A 21,982-nucleotide genomic window follows, 5' to 3' on the forward strand; every position below is an offset into this window, starting at 1 on the left:
CCTGTAGGCAAGACCTAAAAGCATGTAGCATATTTATAAATTACAGTCTGGTTATAACATCCCCAGCCATCTGCAATAAGAAAATGACGCAGCCACTCTACTTTAATAACCTTTTACGACACAATGACTATTCCAGACCACAAGGCAATGTCAAATGCAGACTAACAACTGATGCTTAATGAAATGTATCATGCCCCTTTCCCTTTTTTCGTTTCTGGACAACTTTCCTTGGTCAAGAAAAGATTTCTGGCAGTGCAATCAATTTAGCACTGCTAGAGTACATTACGCTAAAGCCAGAACCTCAGTTATGACACTCTGCTAATTGCAACCATTTTAAAGTAACTTACATCAAACTGCGCAAATGTATCTTTTAACAAATTCTAAGATGCATTATTTCTTTTCATATGAAATAATCCAACTCCATTCTACATTTCGTAAATCATACTGTCTCTATTTACAGTGCGCGTTGGTACAGTGCCTCTTTGCCAGGAACTTGGTGCAGTAGAACAGTCCTTCTTCCAGTTCAGTCGAGATCTGAGTTCTGGGTTACAAGGGTGCTCTATTTATGCTCACAAACGCCTTCAGGGTAGGATGCAGTTGGTAGCCAATGGGCTGCGAGGTTCCCTGCCTCCTGATGGCCACTTCCTTGAAAGTGTGACATCTAGCTATCCCACGATGCACCATTCTGCCCACTCCCAACATGGCAGAGGCTCTCTCTTGGTCTCCAGAGCGCCCTAGCCCAACCAGGAGGTGAAGCTACCAAGGGGGTTACATGCATCTGGAAACCCAGTTTGACAACTGGATTCCTCTTTTCTGCCCCTAGTGCCGTGTGTCTGCCTAAACAATAGAGAATCCCCTCTCCCACGTGCTTCAAAGGCAGATTCAGCTTTGAAGCCCACCTTTTGGACCAAAATCTGCGTGGCTTTCTGAGCAGGCTCCTATTGTCTCCTGTCCTGGGAGTCGTTAGCACATCTCCCCAGGAGGGCAAACATCTATTTGCAGGGCAGTCCCCGAGTACAACAGTAAACAGGCATTGGAAACCTTGGGCAACTAAAGTGGCAACTTCTGAAGTTGCACTTTGCCCACCAGTGACATTACATTTTATTTAAGCTCTAATTTGGATTTAATGCACTGATTCTTTTGACACCTCAAATCACCAATTTTAGTAGTCCCATTCAGAAGTTAGCAGGGATGAGGTCTCAGCCTGTAATTCCGTACTTGTTAATGAGGCTACGAGCCTTTCCACAGCAAAAACAACAATTTAGGGCTTTTACTGATGGCACATGAAAAAGTACATGTTCCATTTTTTAACATACAGCACCATGCCTAAATGCTCGTTTGGCCTGCATTAATTGTGACTTGCAGTCTGGAGTGGCAGACTGTGAGCCATGTGTTACCTTATGCCTCTCAGGGTGGCACAATCAAATGCTGCAGTCCCTGGGGAACACTCTAACCTATAGGTCCTGGGTACCCCTTGTACTATATACTAGGGACTTACTATTAAGGTAGGCTATGCCAATTGGGGACATGCCAATTAAACATGCACCATTTTAAGGCTCAGAGCACATGCACTAACTCCTGTTTAGTAGGGCTCAATGCATTTCAGAGCCATGACGCCAGTACCTAGTAGTCAATTGAGAGCAAAACTTGGGGGTAAATCCTGCAAAAAGTCAGCTTCCTTAATTATGTATTGGACTTGGTGCTTGTATAGTGCATTCAACTATTTTCATGGAACCAAATCGCTCGTAGACGCAGTTAGCTGCAAACGTTAGGAATCCAGCAACGCTTGCTATTCTCGCACGTAAATGCACAGTACCGGAAACACGCAAACTAATGTGCACTGTACATGTATTTAACGTGAAGAAATAACCCCCACCACTAACATGTTGCAGCCACAAGGTCATGTTTAAGTTTAACAATTGTAAGCAACTAACCATAATTGATAGTTGAAATACCTCTTGATGCTGAATTGTTGAAGTGTAATGTCCTTAATTTACTTATAATATGGCATGTATATAATGCAATTTATCCTACAGATGCTTCCAATCTGTTTGTTTGTAATAAAACATAAACTCAATAAAAATATCCAAACAAAAAATGGGACCAAAGTGCTCGTCTGGGTGATATTTTCCTCTGGAACAATTATTTGACAGTGCGTATTTCCATGTGGTGTTTGGTAGTAAAGACTTTGTTTAGTATTATGATTGGAAAGACTTTCCCTCTGGTCACCCTTTATGTGTGGAACTGGGGGAACCATCGTTTGTCAGGGTACTGTTTCAGTTGGGAGCACACTCCTAACATAAGGCATGCAAGCCATTCCAGTAAATCATTCCTCCTTATAAGAGGCGAGATACACTTATACCATGGTGACAGCATAACAATTAACAAGCAATTTAACTAAGCTTTTGAAAACTAAATTCTATAAGAATATAAATATGTTTCAATCATTTGGATAAATCAGCGTTGTTGCAAATCATTTTTATAAAATTAGTTCCCTACACACAGCAATAGTTGGAATACTTGTTTTCATAAGATGGCACCCCTAGACCTAGATAAGTATGTGGAGATTGTGTGACTGCAAGTTCCTGTCCGAGTGCAACCTAAAGCTTGCCATCTGGGAGAAAAACCAAATCAATAAGCAGCTTAAGGTGAGAGCAATCGTAAAATTATTTACACTGGGAAAAGAAAAATTCCCATGAAATATTCCCAGGCCACAGCTGAAATAATAGTGGGTGTTGAGCCAGGATAGGTTAGCAAAATAGCTTGAAATCTCTCTCAAACATTATCAGGATTTCCATGTTTGACGGCAAGCGCCACCTTTGAACATTTTCAGAGTGAACCTCTTTGAGTAGCATCCCTACTTCCTAGATATGGAAGTCCATTACTTGAGTATGCTCCCCCATAGACTGAATGATACTTCCAGGGCTGGAAGGCTAGTCTCCTCACTGCTATGGGGCCACATGCCGGGACATCAATTGGAAGCCGATCATACTAGTTCTGGTATCCGCGACATCTAGCTCTGAGTGAAATGAGGTGTTGCCTGCTGTGAGTGAAGAGCCCAGTTGGGCTGGCCAGCAGAAACCTTGTAATTGTCCTCTCACATGCTCTGCACGGTATACAGAAGTGAATGGAGGTTTTAATTGAGCATATTGATGTGAAGGATAAGTACTGTGAGAGAAACAAGATTCTAAGTGTTGAGTGGAGTTATTTAGTGCCATGAAGTTAAATTGTATTTCATCACCTTAAAACCTAAAGAGCATTTGTTTCCAATCGCTTTAGAACAGGGAAGAGTAGAGACGTTGTTCAGAAAAACACCCAAACATCAGCCTCTGTTGCTGGTTGATTTCATTATTCGTCATTTTTACATGAGGAGCAAATCTTCTGAAGCCGCCAAGAGGACACATATTTAGAAACACAATTTTTACAGGCTATTTCTGTAGGAAAATATTCAGTTTGTTCGCCATGTAAACTCTTAGGTAAAAAGCTTAAGGATGAATATCCCAACTAGGCAAATTTTTTAGGTCTAGCTTGATAGCGCAGCTGTCTTTAAGACCTATTATTTCTAATTCTTCGAAATATACATAGAGCGGACTTTGGTTCCAACTAAAAGAGTATTTCTTGTTCTCAACCTACTACTGGCCGTTTGGTTTATCACTGGGAAGTGCATCCATTAAAATAAAGTAGGGGCTATTTTTCCTTTTGAAAAGTACACCTAATCTTCACAATGGCTGCAAAAAATGAAGAGAGTCAGAAAGAATGAATTCTTGTATGCACAACAAATAGGAGGGATTAGAAAGTTTGACAAAATTTGGAAATCATTTTTTGAGTAATTATGGACAGATGTATTGAGATTTAGAAGTATACTTTTTCTGCTTTTGTATCTGCAATTGTTATACATTTCTAATTTTCCTTTAATTCCCTTTTGTATGTTTTGTTTTTATGACCCTAAAGAACTTCAATAAAAAAAAATTTTTTTGTCACATTCAGTTTTTTTTAATCTCTTAAATGCATTCTATATAGAAAGCAATGCCTTTTTGCTACTTTTTTTTTCAGTATTGTAAAAGCCAATAATACGTTAATCAGCTTTTGTGCATAAAGTGCATACACAAGCAGCATTTGTGCATGAAGGTATTTCCATGTGTTGGCAAATTAAAGCTAGACATGTTGTCTTTGGCAACCAGCCGCAGCCCATGGAGGGAGTTGCGGTGAGGCAGAGTGGCGGTGTGGGGGAGGAATTTCCTAGCATGCCCTGCATCGCAAAATGCGATGCAGGGCACGCTACGAAATTCGTTTTATTAATTAAATTGTTTACTTACCTAAAATTATCCATATGCCGTTTTTTAGCACCAGCCACCCTGCCCCTCCCCCGCACCGCCTCTCTGCCCCACCGCAACTCCCTCCACGGGCCGCGGCTGTAAATGGCAATGCTCATTATTTTCATTAACAATTTGATAAAAATTGTGAAGTTCATTGTTTTCCAAATCTCTGCTACTCTTTACATTTTCTATTGGTCACTAGTGAGTACACATTTACTGTTATAAGAACCTTGGTGCGGCTGTAAGTTCTTTACTAACAAACTCTACTGCATTATGATCGAGATTGTATCCCTCAGCACCACTGAGAGAGTTAAGGCTCCTGATCAGCCAGACCTACACAAGGGAAGTTCAAGTGGCTTTTGCACTACCTCTGAGAACAACTGCACCTAGGTCGCTATGGAAGCCATGGGAGCTGAGCTAAAGTGGGTTGTAGAAATCATTAATGTGCCAAAATGGGGTCAATAATGGGTCCGGCAAGTACAAACAAAACCAGGAGGCATTGTCTACATTTCTTTAAGTAGATGCATCTGTCTTTCTCAAAATATTACCTTAAATCCAGGCAGACCATCAAGCCCATAAAAGCCAGGAAAGCCTTGTTCTCCCTGAAATAAAAAAAACACATGTAATAAATATATTCAAATGCCTTGTGTGGTCAATATAGCAAAATTGTTGTGTTCACTTTTAAGACTGTTTGTAGTGTTTCTTTTCGCTGATCGTGGTGAAAAAGATAGTCATGTTACGGATGCAAAGCAATGTAGAGATGTACCACTTTCTGAACACAGCACACTGTTGCAAATATTTTCATTTTTTAATAAACTGTGAAATTAAATCGGGTGTTAAGATAAACGGCACTAGTTCATACTTGTTTGCAATTTAAAAAATAAAGGAAGAAAGTAAAGTTAACTACAAAACAAAAAACAACCAACATGTTTAAACCACCAAAGGAATTTTAAATTTGGGAACCAATGAAACAGAACACTGCTATTTAGTATATCCAATCAAAGGTACCTAACAGGAAAGTAACCAACACTCTAATCTTCTATGACATTACGAAAAATGTACATTTCTTGAAAGTTCTTTAAAGTATATTTTCCCTATATTTAAGAAATGCATCTCCCCTGGTTAACATCTTCAATAAAATATTATTGAAACAACACATCACGAGGACTTGGTTTAAGGTCAGACCTGCAGTTTTTACTTACATAAAATACATTGTACATACAACAAAACTTTAAACAAAAAATTGATTTACGTTGTGGGATTTCCCAGAGGCTCTAGTGCCGCCAGTTTAAGTACGAAACAAAAAAGTACTTTATCCATGGCCTTCGGGGTAATGCACCACTAAGATGGGACGCCTCTTTCACTCATGCACGCGGTGCCAGATTTCGCCCCACTTTTAAGCACCACGAAGGAAATACTCACCGAGAACTCTTGAAGAGTGTGTTTTCCCGCAGGCACTCCGCTCCCCGTTTTATCTAACGCTTGCTGTGTACGTGGCTATGTATTACAGGCATTTTGTGAAACTGAAGTTACATTGATGAATGTAGGCCTGGATTTTATTTCTACAGTAGACCATGGCTGTCCCAACTACTTACACTCGTTTATCCATTGCAAGCAATGCATATTAGATCAACAAACTACAGACATCTTGTTTACAGCAAACTGAGGAGCTCTAGTAGGTACTGACTTCTGTACAGATACATTACCCCTTTGAATAGCAGGTTGAGAATGCACTTTTATAGCACGGTTATAAAAAGGTATAACAAAGAGACCGTGGAAGAACTTGCAGGACGCCCACTACATGTCGGCGAGACACAAGCCAGGACTAGGAGCCAACAACTGCCAACAACAAGCAATGAGTGGTTATAAAACAGAGTGATATTACAAGACCCCTCACTGCGGGAATCTATCACAAACACAGGACTGAGTGATTGACACTGACCTCTTCCTGAAACTGAATGAAGAGGATCGCAAGCCAGAGGAGTTAGCATTTGCTGTTCCCGCAGAATACACTTTAAATATTAAAAATATACTACCTCATTCACTTCGTTCAGTCATGTAAGCTGCACCCAGCCACTTTCTACACCTAGACTACACTGCTGTTACCTCGTACATTCTGATGGGTAAATTTGATTCCACCTAACCGGTTCTATCGCTCATATTTTGTACATGGTGTAAGCTGACTACTACCACGCATATAGGATACATTAGGTAAGCTGCACCTACGCACTGTTTGTTCTTGGATTGCACTGACTTCTTCCTCTTATACTTTTGGTCACTCACTAGTGTCATTCCTTGCCTTGTAACTAGTGGCTGATAGTTTTTATTGTCGTCCTATCTCCTACACCCAACATCACAGCCTTTCTAAAATGGAGCTTAACGGCAAGCACACTTTTAGAATTAACTACCCTTCCACACTCACCAAAAAAGCCACTAAACGTTTTAAACATAACTTCCTGAGGTCGCACCCTAAAACACCCTTTGCCGACACCTACTTCTCACCGGGCAATGGAGCCCTGAATACTGATTTCATCTTCCACACCTCACGCAGAGCCCAATGGAGAAAAGCGTTCCTATCCCTACTCACCGTCTCCACCACCAGGAAAACAACTCATGGCCTAACTCTCTCTATCACACCTTCCCACCTCTTCCCTGGCAGGACTACCATTACTATCTACAATAACGGGACTGTCCTAATTCAAGCCACTGACAAGAACCTGGAACTACTAGACAACCTGTTCCCCAAGTTCAAAGAGCACCTTTCCAAGCTGCGGACCCCCACCCAGAACTCCACCAGCACTATCAGCCCTGACGTCGCAGCCCCCACATACAACACCTCTACCCCCAGCCCCCCCGGTAAATGGCCCACCTGCTGTCAACTCCCCAAGGACAGTCACAAATCTCTCCACCTCATATACTAGCCGCCCCTCTTACATGACCCCTCTTATCCCCACTCATACCCCCTCCATCCCTCTCCCCCCTGACATAACAACTCCCACCCGCAACACGCCACCATCTGAACACACCACCGCTCGGAGCTTATCCATCCCACCCTCCCATCCCCCCCACGGCAGACCCCTCTCCCTCCCCAGCTCCCTCCCCACTCCCACCCACGAGTCTCTCACACCTGACACAACAACTCTCTCCCACAACACGCCACCATCTGAACACACCACCATTCGGAGTTTATCCACCCCCCCATCCCATCCCCCCCACGGCGGACACCTCTCCCTCCCCAGCTCCCTCCCCACTCCCACCCACGACACTCTCACCCTCCCAACTAAAGATACAGAACATACCGCCTCCCTTACCCTAGCATCCCCCTCTCCCCCACCTCCTATTCTCAGCCCTCACTACCCTCCTGTCTCCCCCACTGTCTTCAGCCTTCACTCACTCTTCTACTCTCCGGCACCGTCTCCCACTGACGTCACTACCTATGCCTCCCACCCACCGCCTACTTTACCCACACCCCTCGCCCACAAACACGCCCACACTTTGAATGCCATCCCACCCATTAGCACAGCAGAACCTTCCAACAACGCTAGTATATCCCCCCCCGCGATACCCTGCCCGCTTTCCAGCTCACTACTCAACCATTCACCAATGGCTCTCACCACCAACCCCATCCCCAATGCACCTCCTGACCTGACTTTATCCACCCTCCAACAAATCAAAGATGACATTCTACAAATCAAAAAAGATGTCCACGCAATCAAAGACCTTCTCTCCTCACAGCCCAGTCTACCTCCCACCATCCCTCTACCCCACAAACGACGCACCCTCCCTACATGCCCTCGCCCCCAACGACACCCGCGCTGGCCGACTATCCCCGTTCGCAATAACTCCCACCGCCCCCGTCGTGTCCTCAACCCATTGTCGGACCGCGACCTATGCTCTCTCCTACGCTCTTATGGCCCAGGTCCGGTAAAACACATAGCCAACACACACATCCCCATACCCACAATTCTTACAAACCCTATGAGGCTCCCAACACTCAACAACAGAGGTTCCGTCCCTAACAACCTCAGAAAAGTTCCCCTCACACTAGAAAGCTCGACCACCCTTCTCTCTCCCAAACTCAAATGCATCCTACTCAACTGCAGATCGGACCAGAGACACTCCACCGACATCGCTGATCTCGTCTCAGCTATGGATCTGGACCTAGCCATTCTAACGGAAACGTGGCTTACTGAAGCCTCTACCCCGATTATGGACATACTAGTCCCCCCCAATTATCACATCATTAGGCTGGACAGATCTCCTGGCAAGACGGGCGGGGGAATTGCATGCATTTTTAGGAGCAACCTCTCCGTCACTAAAGTCACCTCCCCCTCCCTTTCCTCCTGTGAACTCCTCTGCCTCGACATCACCAGCGAGGGCAAACAAGTTTGTGCTCTACATCTCATCTATCACCCGCCTGGTGACAATCTCATATTCACCCAACAACTCATGGACATGATCACTTCCAATGCAGGTCGGCAGACCACCCAAGTCTACCTGGGTGACTTCAATCTCCACTGGAACGATCAGAAAGACACAGTGGTGAATAGTCTCAAAACTTTCCTTAATGCGCTTGACCTCACCCAAATATGCGATAGACCAACACACGACAAAGGCTCGATACTCGATCTCATCATTGCCAAAGAGAACTCTACACAACTGGAGGCGATTCTACCCTGCGACTGGTCAGATCACCACATTATCACCTTCTTTATCAATGAAAAAGTTAAGCCTAACCCGGCTCAACCAATCAAATCCAAAACATGGAAAAGGGACATGAAGAATCTTAACGCCTCTACCCTGCCTCCCCACATCGGCAATCTCCTCCTTCCCCCTTCAGGTGCCTCGGATGTTCAATCACTGACCGACCACTACCTTGACTCTATGAGAGTCTCCACCAAAATTTCTAACCCCTGGTATGATGATAGACTCAATGACGACAGGCGTACTATGCGAATGGCAGAGCGTACCTGGAGATCAGACCCTTCAGCACTGCACCTCAAAAGGCTTAAGAACAAGAGAAATGCCTACTTCAGGAAAATAAAGCGCACAAAGTCAGACTTCTTTAGCCGCCAGTTGGACCAAGCAAAAAACAGGCCAAGAAAGCTGTTCGAACTAATCAAGACCCAAACAAAGACACAACCCTTACAATCAAACAGCACAACAAGCGACACCCCACACTGTGAAGCCTTCTCTGCTTTCTTTAAGCTAAAGACTGACAACATAAGAAATGACCTCATCATGGATGTAAGCCGATTCCCCAACCACACCAGAATGGCTAACACTCAACCTAAAAACAAGACATCTTGGCTGTACTTCGATACCTACTCGGAAGAAGCAGTACACAAACTGCTCTGCACCTTGAAGCCCTCTAATCACCTCACAGACCCTCTACCTGCTAATGCTGTAAAAGACTTCATCCCTTTGCTCCTCCCTCTCTGGACCAAAATCATCAACAGCTCCCTGCAACAAGGCCTCATTCCAGACTCCCTCAAGGTGGGGCAAGTCACGCCTATACTCAAGAAACCTACAGCTGATCCGTCTGACCTAAACAATTACCGGCCCATCACCAATATCCCCACCCTGGCCAAACTGCTGGAGAAATGTGTCCAACTCCAACTAACAAAACACATTGACCAATTTGACCTCCTCAACCCTCATCAATCAGGCTTCCGAGCGAAACATAGCACGGAAACAGCCATGACTCACATAATTGATGACGCCCTCCAAATTCTTGATCGCAATGAGTCCTGCCTCCTCATCCTTCTTGACCTCTCGTCAGCTTTTGACACGGTCAAACATGAGAACTTGCTGGAGCTGCTAAGCACTAGAATGGGTCTTTCGGGAACTGTTCTCAAATGGTTCTCGTCCTTCCTTCACAACCGGTCTCAGAAGTTCAAGATCGACAATGTGCTATCTACACCTGTGCCTGCAGATCTAGGTGTTCCACAAGGATCCTCCCTCTCCCCCACACTGTTCAACCTCGTCATGGAACCGCTCGCCACCTTGCTCCAAGCCTCCAATGTCCAATTCCATATGTACGCCGACGACACACAACTTTACCTAAAGCTACAATCCCCGGAAGATATCAAACATCTGAATTCCACGCTTATTAACACTCAATCTTGGCTGGCCGATAATCACTTCAAACTAAATGCTCTGAAAACTGAGTTCCTACTCATCTCACCCCCGGCGAAAATTTCCACCACCCAAACCTGGCTCAATAACCTAACAGCACTCAATGTCCAACCTACCATCGTGGATTCGGCGAAATCCCTAGGCATCACACTCGACGCCAAGCTCAACATGCAGCAGCACGTTAGCAAAGCCACAAAAGCGGCTAATTTCCAAATCAACACACTGAGGAAAATTAAACCCTTCCTCCCTGCCGAAGACTTCCAAACTGCTGTACAAGCTTTAGTCATCCCTCGAATAGACTGCGGAATTGTGGCCCTCAGCGGACTCCCGCTATCCACAACAGCACCCTTAAGAGCCTCCCTGAACGCTGCCGCGAGACTCATTACTGGCTCAAGAAAACATTCGCATATATCCCCAGACTTAAAATCTCTAAAATGGCTGCCTTTTGAAACCAGAATACAGCAAAAAATTGCAGTTATGACACACGCGGCCGTGCACCACAATGCACCCAACTACCTCGCTCAAAAGCTGTCTATATCAGGAGGTTCGAGATCCAATAGAAGTACAAAAAATCTACTCCTGAAACCTCGTAGATTCCGGAAAGAGAAAACATACAAGCGCTCCTTCTCAGGAATGGCACCCAGGATCTGGAATGCGCTCCCTCCTGAAACCAGGCTTATCTCCTCCACTGCACTCTTCAAGAAAGAGGTGAAAACCATCCTTCTGGCCAAGATCTCCTGAACCTATAGGTGCTGAATCAGAGACTCTGCATTGCTTTGTAGCACTGTTCACCTTGTCCTTTGGCACTATACTTCTACTTGATGGGGACACTACTACGCTACTCCCTTACTACCGACCAATATATGATACACGTTGGTCTACTGATTCACTCTCCCGATGCCCCCACTCAGTGTTCTCTCTATACTAAAACATTGGTATAATCCATCCACACACCCAAGGTGTACCTGAACACCTCTGTAGTGGGTTCAATGACTTGTGCCGTCTTATAGTACTTGTTTACCTGACTGTATATTGATATGTTTTATGTATGTTATTATTATCCTACCATGTTAGTGACTTTTATACTGCTCCCATTACCTTTGTTTCATTCCTACTGCCCCTACCCTGTCTTTGTGAAGCGCTCTGATATCTGTAAGGATCTTGTTCGCGCTATATAAAACTTTGAATAAATAAATAAATAAATAAATAAATATCATTCCAAGTCCAACCACAAGGTGGCAGAAGATACCGTTAAGTCAATTTAAGAATTTTTTTTTTCAAAAGAAGCAAAGGTGCACCACTCAAAGAAGCACTTTTATCAACATAAACAAATCAATTGTCAATATCCAGAAAGTAAAGGAAGAATTCTGTATTATTTTTTTTCTTTCTTTTTATCTAATTTCCATTCAGGATAAAACACAGCGTTCAACAAAACGAACAATTGATTTGTTTACGTTGATAAAAGTGCTTTTATGAGTGGTGCACCTTTGCTTCTTTTGAAAAAGCGTTTGAGCCCCGGCTGGGAACTAGTACTGTGACGGTGGGTACCTAACAGTGTGCACACAGCTCTCATCTAATTTAGTGGGGACATCGCCAATACAGTTGAACATCGGGTAAGGTGCTGTTAGCCCGGAGGCTCCGCTGTCAGTTCTTCTTTTTCTGCATTTAAGAAACATCATACTTTGGTTTGCAAGGGTTGTTCAATTCAGCAACTTTATGGGTCTTTGGTATAAAGCTATTTTGAAGTCTTAAAGGCTGGGAGTGACAAAATCGGGGCCTTTGCAACCGCAACATAGCTTCTGGGTATGTACAAAGCGCAAACTGGGATTTGCGAACTCATTACCGAATCGGAAAATAGGTTTCATGGTAAATACCAATCACACAGTGGAAAGGGTGTGTGTCGTAATTCCTTAAGGTATGTATTGTCACAAACCAATGATACGGTACCGACACCTGAAAAGCAGTAGCCACCCATTCGCAAACAGGAAGGGGTCCCTAAATGACCCACTCCCCTTTCTGAATGTTGACAAAAAAATTTTTTAGGAGTAGACAGTGGTCTGTTGGACCCGTGCTTGCTCCACAAAAAATGTGCGCAAATATATTCATTTTTCTAAACAAATCACGTTTTTCTTTACGGAAAAAGCTAAGCATTAAAAAAAATTGCATTATTTAAAAGCAATCGGAGACCACAGCAGGCCACTATCCCTGTAATGACAACAAATCACAGAGTGTCACAATTTGCAACGTTCCTCATTCATATTAATGAGGGAGATGGTATTGTGACGGTCTATATTAGTACATAGGTCGGTTTGCAAAATACCTAGGCATTTGGTAAAAGTGAGTAGCCAAATTGCGACCACTTTCATGGAAGGCATCCTTAGTACTTAAGGCTCCTTGTGAACAGTATGGACCTGATTTAGAGTCCGACGAAGGCAGAATCCCGTGCACAGAATTAGAAATGAAATATACCTCTGGCACCTTTATCCCAGAGAACGGGATATTCGCCATGTTTGTGACAGAGTCTGCCGCCTGCAAATATCCCAATCAGGTCCTATGTGACAGCGGGGCCCTCCAGCGACTGTGGCTTCTTAGCAAGGGTTGATGACTGACGCCACCAGCAGGGGTGCCACTGCAGACGGACTGTAGCTAATACATACCAACAGCCTTAAGGAACAGCCATGAAAAGGACATTTTCAATCTCACGTCTACGGCATATCATGGAAGTGTCGTCGGTTTGTTTTGGTCTCGCTTTTTAAATCTCTATTTTCAAAACTACGCAAACTGGAATAGATGGTGACATTTATACAAAAAAGAACATGGAAATGTCCACCTAGATTAAGATTGGCTGCATCCATCACACTGCTAGAGGAACATATTTGTTACGCTGTGTGCAGGTATCCTGGTTCAATGTCTTCATTTCAGGTGATATGATCACTGGGTTTAATAATGGGGGAGGTATTTCGGATGAACAACTCCGAGTAGTACATCTCAGGGTCATTTATTATAGGATTTTGTTAAATGTATTATTATGTTCCAAAATTTCAGAGTAATTATTTCTGAAACTCTTGATGTAAGTCAGTGTTTCACTGATTACAGTGAGAAACCGGTTCTCGCCTTTTCCCCATAACAGAATAACCTATTACCATTACTTTATCGTTTTAAATGTTCCCACCAACCCGATCAGTATACTTATTCCATACTATTTTCATTTCATCTGCCTGTTTTTTTGATCAAATGTTTTTAGCGTCCTGATGACTCCCCTAATCTCAACCCCCTTGCTGTTGCTAGAAACGTTTGTAGCCTGCATTTAAAAAACATACATACATACAAAATACATACAACAACGGCCTGTAAGCAGGGTGCGTCAATAAACAGGGGACGGATACTCCATCAGATATCAAATGTTAGGCAGTACCTTCTTTCCTGGCAGGCCTTGGGCTCCATCGAATCCAGGCGGCCCCTGGAAACAGAACATGAACAGAAGAGTGTGATCAGATCTGTAAAACATTCATAGTGCCCCAAAGTGTCAACAGTGTCATCTTCCAATACCTTCACAGCTTTTCTGCACTTAAACAAACACATTGGGTTGGTGAGTACATGCTGGTGGGAGGAGGAGCTTGGCATGTCTCCTTGGGGCACAGGGGAAGGTGAATCCATGTCTTGGAAGGGAGGATGGGGAGGGGGGCTGGGATCGATCCAAGCTCCTCATCTGCATCTATTGAAGGCTACGTCCTGTAGCAAAGTAAAGCAGTGCGAGCAGGGCTTAACAATTCCATGTTCAATCGGTTCTAACATCTGTGTGATCAGACTGCCCCCAGGAGGATGGATTGAGAGGTGCAGGGCCTAGGGCCCTACACTGCAAGGACCCTTCCTCTTTTTTGCCACTTTATGTTGGGCTGGCACATTGTCTCAAAGCTGCACTCCTGGATGATGCCTATTTCTTGGGGTATCCTTCCTGTGTCATTGCTCCAACAGGCCTTGTGCACAACGCCGGGGCCAAGAGTCAAACCTGCGCCTTTAAGGTGGGTCTTCAGTGCTCATGGGTTTTTTAAGATCAAGGTGTGTTTCTTTGATCCTCACTGCAGGCTGCCAATCTGCTTTTTGGTAGAAGATGCAGTAGTGTAGACGTACCTCGCGCAGGAACATCATGGCTCTACTTTGCAGGAACCCTAGAACACTTTACCGCAAGGATAAGTGGAGCTTGGGACTCTTGATGCTGCAGTTGATTTAAGGGAAGGAGGGGTGAAGGTTTGATTAGAGTCATCTCTAAAACCCTGGCTCTCTGATAACATCAGTTTTTGAATACAATCTCCCACCCAGGACCAGACCCTTGTCTGACCATTCAAGCGTATAGGAGCAGATTTCCCCCATCATGAAACAGACAGGATCCAGCCTGAAACCCAAATTATTTTTCCAACCAGGGGATGATTCGAGTATAATACGCATATGATGCTGTTGAATAACGTACGCAACTGTGAATGTGACTTGGACAAACTGGGGTACGTATGATGAAACTTTAATTTGAGAGCCGTCTCTGTCCAAACTCTGTTTTGTTTTTGCTCTTTTAGAGGGCGCATTAGCTCTAATCAAGGCAGCGTCAGAGTTTTCTACTCACTCTCTGGGCCCTAGCAAAGGACTCAAAGGCTGACGGGAAGGGAGCGACTCCTGAAGTTTAGTAGGGGTCTTCTACAAGGGAGATGAGGACATTACCTTGGACGCAGCACCTCCTGAGTGTCTGAAATGTACTAGATTGTGGAGTCAATTGGACTATTCAATCTTTGGCTGTCTGGTTATTACCTTTTTTAACTTTTGCAAATTTAGATCTGCTATAGTCATAGTTGGATAGCTGCTTAGGTTTGTCACAATTTCCACTGGGTATGGCTAGCGTAAGCATGTTTTAAGAGTCTGAAACAGTGTACTTGTGACTTGTTTGACATGAGGTTGAAAAGATGTTCTTTATAGGTGAAGCTAAATTACTGACTCTAGGGGCTGTGGGCAATTTAGACACATGGAGAAAGTCTGGGGCTATTAGTTATGGCACCACATATTTTGGATTATTCAATTCATGAATGTAATGGACTATTTCTGTTTGGTTTTGTTAATGTCCCAGTTGGAATAGCAAACTATGTATGTTTTCTTAGCTGCTTCAAAATATCACATCCCGTTTCATCTGCACCATGTCTCATTTATCTTACTATTGAAACATATTGATCAGCATTCAGGATTACTGCTGTTGGCTTCTTTAAGCCATTTGTTGAGAGCTTTGATTTGATCTTGTCTCTTTTGGTGGGACAGAGACATGTTAGGTATTTAAACTCTGTTGAGGGGTGATCTTGCAGCAGTTCCACTTCATGGCTTGATGTAAACCATTTTGATGGGTGTAGCACGGTTACAACGAATTTTTTACAACGCACTACCATTACATCGCAACTTTTACCACGCAAACCATTACAACGCAATGCGCTGGGGGGCGCTCTAGGATAGGGAATGTATTTAATATACTATCCAACACCTTCCCTGCTATCCACGGGGACTGGAGTTGGAATAGTAAATTAAATAATTCACTATCCAGCGCCTAAAAGCATTATGCGTTGTAATGGACTGCGTGGTAAAAACCGCGTTGTAAAGGCATGCGTGGTAAAAGCATGCGTTGTAGTGACACCAATCCATTTTGATGGTGTTCTGATAGTAGGCCCTGTTTATTCTTTTCACATATCTTTCTGGAATGGGCTGGGCTGGTTTTTGCACAGCGTTTGGGTTTTGAGTGAATAGTCAGATTATTGATGGGGTTCACCTGATACATGATAAACTGGGCCCAGCATATACCCAGCAGTGGGTGTAGAGTCTTTTGCCCATTGCTTAAACCCTAGGCTTTTCAGGTTCTTGAAAGGTCCGATGCTTGACTGTACTTGAGCCTTCGAATCAACACGTTGGGAATCCTACCCAGAGTTTATGAGTGCCTTCACAGTTTTATAAACTTATCCTAAAATTAATAATTATATCCTCTGGTGAGCCAGAACACTGCTGTAATTAAAATATTGGCATTGACTGTGCACCAGTAGGCACCATTCTGCAAGAAGTTACACAGTGTGCCACGGGCCATCAGTCAGCTTCTGGGTATATAATACCGCCACCATCCCTCCTCCGCTCTTAGTTTAGAGCCAATTGTAAACCCTTCTGCCAGCACAGGGTATGGCATATTAATGTATACAAATCAAAGAAAGATGCTGCCTCAAAGGTGCCACTTATTTTCAGCAATTAGATATAGTGATCAGTCGAACTTTAAATTAATTCAAGTGGAAATGTTAGAACGAAATGCCTACTACACTTTTTGTTGTAATGGGTCGTCTGAGGGATATTTTGTGGCTTTGATTTCTGGGAACGCATTGAGGTCTTGGGGATCACACTTCAAGCACTCCTTACGGGGACAACCCCAAGTTTTCAATGTGTCTGGAATGATGCCACCCTACGGCTTTTATGGTGTGACCCACGATCACCTGTATCTTTGCATCCCTTCCATCCTTCTAGCAATGGTCTGCTATGGAAGTCAGTGTCTGTGAGGGGGCTGTGGTTGGTGATGATGCATGGGGTGAGCCCGACCATCATCAGTCACTAAAGAATTTGTGTCTTGTGCATGTTGTTAGACGTGCGTGTTAGGTGGCAGATTATAACGTCATGTATGACTGGCATCATGCCATTCAGAACCTGGAAGTTTTGTTTCCCAGTATCTCTGCCAACTGCTCCAGATGTTGTGGAGGGCAGGGAGACAATATACCCAAATGATGGAAGTTTCCTAAGAAAATCAAATTTTGGGAGGATGTGCTGAGTGCCATCTAGAGGATTTGGGGCTCCATTCCTGGAGCCTTTGAGGCTAGTTCTCATGTATATCAGGGGCCAGGCTAGGAAAACCTGATCCGCGCTGCACAAAAGCTGCTTTGTCACTTTACGATGACAACTAGCCAGATGATTTCCCGTGCATAGAAGAAGGTGAGGTGGTGAACCAAGCCAAGTGGTTTCATAATATGTAGGACGTACAATCAGTGGAGCTGATCACCTATTCCTGGATCAATGCGGAGACTTTGTTTCACTGCGGCAAAAGGTCCTGGATGTCATGGCACAGGGTGAAGCAGCTCCATCGACTCCCATCAGGCAGGGAATGTCGAACATATCTTTATAGTACATTGGGAGAGTCACTGTCTGAAGCTTTGGAGAACTCAATAAAGACATCTCTATCTAAGAATGGGGTGGTCCTGGGTGTACCAAGGAAAGGGGACTTTGAGAGCATAGTCGCACATTGTAAACTATATTTATAACTGTCGCTTGCGTTCCAAGTACTGTTACCTTTATAGTACCATGGCTAGAAACAGTTTAAAACTAGAAGTGTGGGATTAAGAGTTATGCACAAGTCGCAGTACCAGCTGATCTCGGAAAGATATGCAGCCTGCAGCATTATGCTGCAAAAAACATGCAAACTACAAGGCGGAATTATTTGGCGGCTGTCCAAACTTTTGAAAATAAATGTAGTGCATACCCGATATCCTGGTAAACCAAGGATTCCTTTTTCACCTGCCTCTCCGACACTTCCAGGGCCCTGCAGGCAGAAAAGAACAAAATACCAGAGTCATGTAGTCACATGCAAACACACTACGTGGCACAAACGAGGAAAAACTGAGGTGCAGTACAGCAGTGAGAACGAGAAGGCGGATGTGTCTGCATGCTTGATTTTTACTAAAGTCCCCAAGCTTTCTTTGTTTCTTCTTCTTTTCCTATGCTCACGTTTGGTTCTGGTGATTCTTCTTGCTTAGTGAAATGTTTAATGTCCACCATAAGCTTTATGGAGGACACTTCGCCTTTTCAGGGTCAGGGCTGGTAACTTTTGAGGCCCAGAAAACGTCAAGGATTATAGGTGAAAAAATGCAACCGGATAAGAAAAAAACAAAGTACACATTTTACAGGAAAGATAGGAAGAACATTTGAAAAAGGGACCGCTGCAAACTTAAAATGCATCAAGTTAATGAACACAAAAGTAAAAAACATTTGACAAGATCCAAAGATAATTTAAACTGCAGAAATAAAACACTTTTAAACTTAAATACATTAGGGTATAGAAAACAATAGTACACATTTCCCTGGATCTAAGTGTAATTAAAACCAAAGAAAAGGAGCATTCTAAACTTGCCTACATTCTGCAGCGGCCCCTCCATTGAGTCGAAGGAGTGTTCCCCTCTGCTGCTAGTGCCGCAAAGGTGATAAATAAAATGGTAATAAATTGAAAGTATTACCATTTTATTTTTCCCTTTCCCCAGCACAGCCCGAGCAGTGTTTGGGGGCGGGGCCACTGTGGCTGACTGGCAGCAGGGGAGTGGTGCTTTCTCCACCAATTTACACTGCGCATGTCACTTTGGCCGGCTGTCTTGCAACGCCAGTCTGACATGCACAGTGTAAACCTCTCCACCCAGCAAGCACAGGGCCCAAGTTTATCAAGGACAGTTGAGGCAGCCTGCTCCAGCCAATACTGGTGCTGCTCTCATGCTACTTAAAATTATCAGCAGCATGAGAGCAGCGTCTGGATTGGTGTGGAGACTTCAATTGCTGCAGAGGACACCAGCGCCCAGGGCTATAGAAGCAGAGAGGACCGCAGCAGGTGAGCCAGGGAGTGGGTAAGGGCATTTGTATATTTTTTTAATTATTGAGTTATGTGCTGTACTGTTCTCGATTGCTGGGGATGAGAAAATAGAATGTCATGTATTTGAAGACAATCGATCCACGGGTTGTTTTTAGCTCAAGTTCATAAATGCGATGTTGTGTGTTTTCAGGCCTAGAATGGAATTTGGGGCGGAGATGGAGAGAGTTTCACGAGGATCGATCAGTGGAAGTGGTCGAAAGAGGCCTGTTTGTTAAGTGCGGGTTTCCAATGCTATTCTCAGGGCCCGATTCAGATGTTGTCAACATTGTGTGCTGCCGGAAGGCTACAGTCAGTTTCCACCTGCTTACAAAGCACACACGATCGGCCCTGTAACTCCTTGTATACTCACCACAGTCGCATACAATTACATGTTTGCAATACGGAAAAGTAAGCATAGACCGGTATGACACTTATGTATGTATTGACTGGCAAAGGCACTCCCTCTTTCCCTCGAGGTGTGCTTTTGCACAGTCTAGCATGTCACTTTTGTGTGTGATGGCGCTGCCTGTTTTCCTTTGGCCACAAGCGTTCACACACTAGCATCATGTCACTTATTTGTGTACTGCGGCACCCCTCTAATACCAGCAGGACCACCCTCCGATTTCAGCCCAGAAACATGCAAAATCGACAAATGTACCCAATGCACCCGTTTTTACATTTACAAACTCGGCTAAAAACAACTCTTCCCGTTGTTCGATTCTCGCCAAATTTCTCACACACACAGTAGACATTCCCAGCTACTTGGGACAGGAGCCACTTTAATCAAGGACCAGCCGACCCACCCGAAAATTCAATCAGCACAAGCCGTCTATGTATGAAAAGTTGTGTTTTGTGCAGTGGCGTAGCTGGGGGGGTGGGGGGGAGGGAGGGGGTGGGGGGGAGGGAGGGGGGTGGCAAGAGCAAGGTAAGTTTTCTTTATTTATTCTCCCTTAGCCTCTCCGCTCGTCCTCGTCGGCCGCCAGCACCCCCCTTCCCGCCGCCCCCTCCCCATCAAACCCCCGCTCTTACCTGCTCCAGCCGTCACCGGAGCAGGTAAGAGCTATATTAACTACTACACCCACTGCAATAGATCAGCATGTATGTATGGAAGACGAGCTGTGCCCTCAGTGTATCAAAAGAAGGTGGCCCTGAAAGGGTGGTCTTTCGTTTGGGTCAGCGTAGGAAGCTGGCTATTTATATAGTATACCAAAAATAGGAATGCTGTGTATAGAGTCCAGGTATCCCTTATGCGAGGACATGGGCTTGCTATAGTAATCTCAGGGTGCTGTATTTAGGGTAGTGTGGTCGAGCAGCTTTAGGCTTATCAGAGAGTAGTGTTAGACATCTGTTGCACACACAGAGTCAATGAATGATGCACAGACTCAAAAAGCAGATCCACACCAATTTGGAAAAATAACAGATATCTTTATAGATATTTTTAACCCAAGATCTTCGTTATCAGTAACTACTTTTTCATAATAGACTTTTTACAGGTTTAGCAACTTTAACCAACAGTGTGTTTTTATGTGTAATGCTTTCTTAAGGGAGAAAGAACATTTACTGCATACATATACCTGCAATGCATTTCCGTGGGTCCCCTTTCGGTCATGAGGTGGTAAAAGGAAAAGGACAATAGTTCCACCAGCAGATCAGTCATATCTGCCCTTGTGAGGAGCAGGGTCAAGACTGATTGTATATGGCTGGGTCTAAGCTGGGGTGGCGTGGTGAGCAAAAGAACGATGGATTATACTATCAGATATATCCCCCCTATTTGGCGGCCATATTTGACTATTATTTCACCTTCTTCGGCGGCCATCATGGACTAGTCACTCTCACTGCCCAGTGCACAGGTCATAAGAACTGACTATCTTCATAGCTCTGCATCTAAGCACTGTAATTAAGTTCCTGCCTTGTATTGCAGTATTGGATCTGTTATTTTATTTTAGTTTATCTCTCTATTTTGTTTTCTACTCTAGTATACACATTTGTTGTGCTTATACTTGTTATATTTACTTGTGGCAAGCTGCACATATCTCACCTCTATCCCCATCACCCACTGTCCGCTGCGGCAAGCTGCACTTATCTCACCTCTACCCCCTTCACTCACTGTCCGCTACCGCATTTATTTATTTGTTGGGTTTTCGATGTAAGCTACCTCACGATATTGCACTGACTATTACTACCTCATACACCTCGCTCTGTCATGTAAACTGCACCCAGCCACTTTCTACGCCTAGACTACACTGCTGTTACATCGTAAATGCTAATATGTAACTTGGCTTCCACCTAATTGGTCCTACCTTTCATAGTTGGCTACACGGTGTAAACTGACTGCTTCCTCGTACATAGGATACATTTGGTAAGCTGCACCTACGCACTGTCTGTTCGGGGATCACACTGACTTCTACCTCTTATACTTCTGATCACTCACTGGTGTCCCCCACGGCCCTATAACTAGCGGACGACAGCTTGTACTACCGTCCCATTTCCTACACCTATCGCCACTGCCTCTCTAAAATGGAGCTCAGCGGCAAGCACACTTTTAGAATTAACTACCCCCCCACTCCTCTCTCCAAAAATGCCACTAAGCGTTTTAAACACAACTTCTTGAGGTCGCACCCTGAAACACCCTTTGCCGACACCTACTTCTCACCGTGCAATGGAGCCCTGAATACCGATATCATCTTCCACACCGCACGCAGAGCCCAATGGAGAAAAACTTTCCTATCCCTACTCACAGTCTCCACCACCAGGAAAACACCTCATGGCCTAATTCTCACCATCACACCTTCCCACCTCTTCCCTGGCAGGTCTACCATTACTATATACAATAACGGGATTGTCCTAATCCAATCCGCAGACA

General features: G+C 44.2%; 1 protein-coding gene across 2 annotated transcripts in view; it reads right to left on the reverse strand.

The window, feature by feature from the left end:
* COL4A6 (collagen type IV alpha 6 chain) overlaps positions 1–21,982 on the reverse strand; it is a 907,271-nt gene that overhangs the window by 341,681 nt on the left and 543,608 nt on the right. For both annotated transcript variants that reach the window (XM_078688783.1, XM_078688784.1), the window contains 3 exons: positions 17,986–18,045; positions 13,870–13,914; positions 4,865–4,918 (listed from right to left, as the gene is read on the reverse strand). In XM_078688783.1, the coding sequence (XP_078544909.1) occupies positions 4,865–4,918; positions 13,870–13,914; positions 17,986–18,045 (159 nt within the window). The remainder of the gene's footprint in view (positions 1–4,864; positions 4,919–13,869; positions 13,915–17,985; positions 18,046–21,982) is intronic.

Source organism: Lissotriton helveticus, chromosome 4_1 (genome assembly GCF_964261635.1).
Source record: "Lissotriton helveticus chromosome 4_1, aLisHel1.1, whole genome shotgun sequence".
NCBI classification, from domain to species: Eukaryota; Metazoa; Chordata; class Amphibia; order Caudata; family Salamandridae; genus Lissotriton; species Lissotriton helveticus.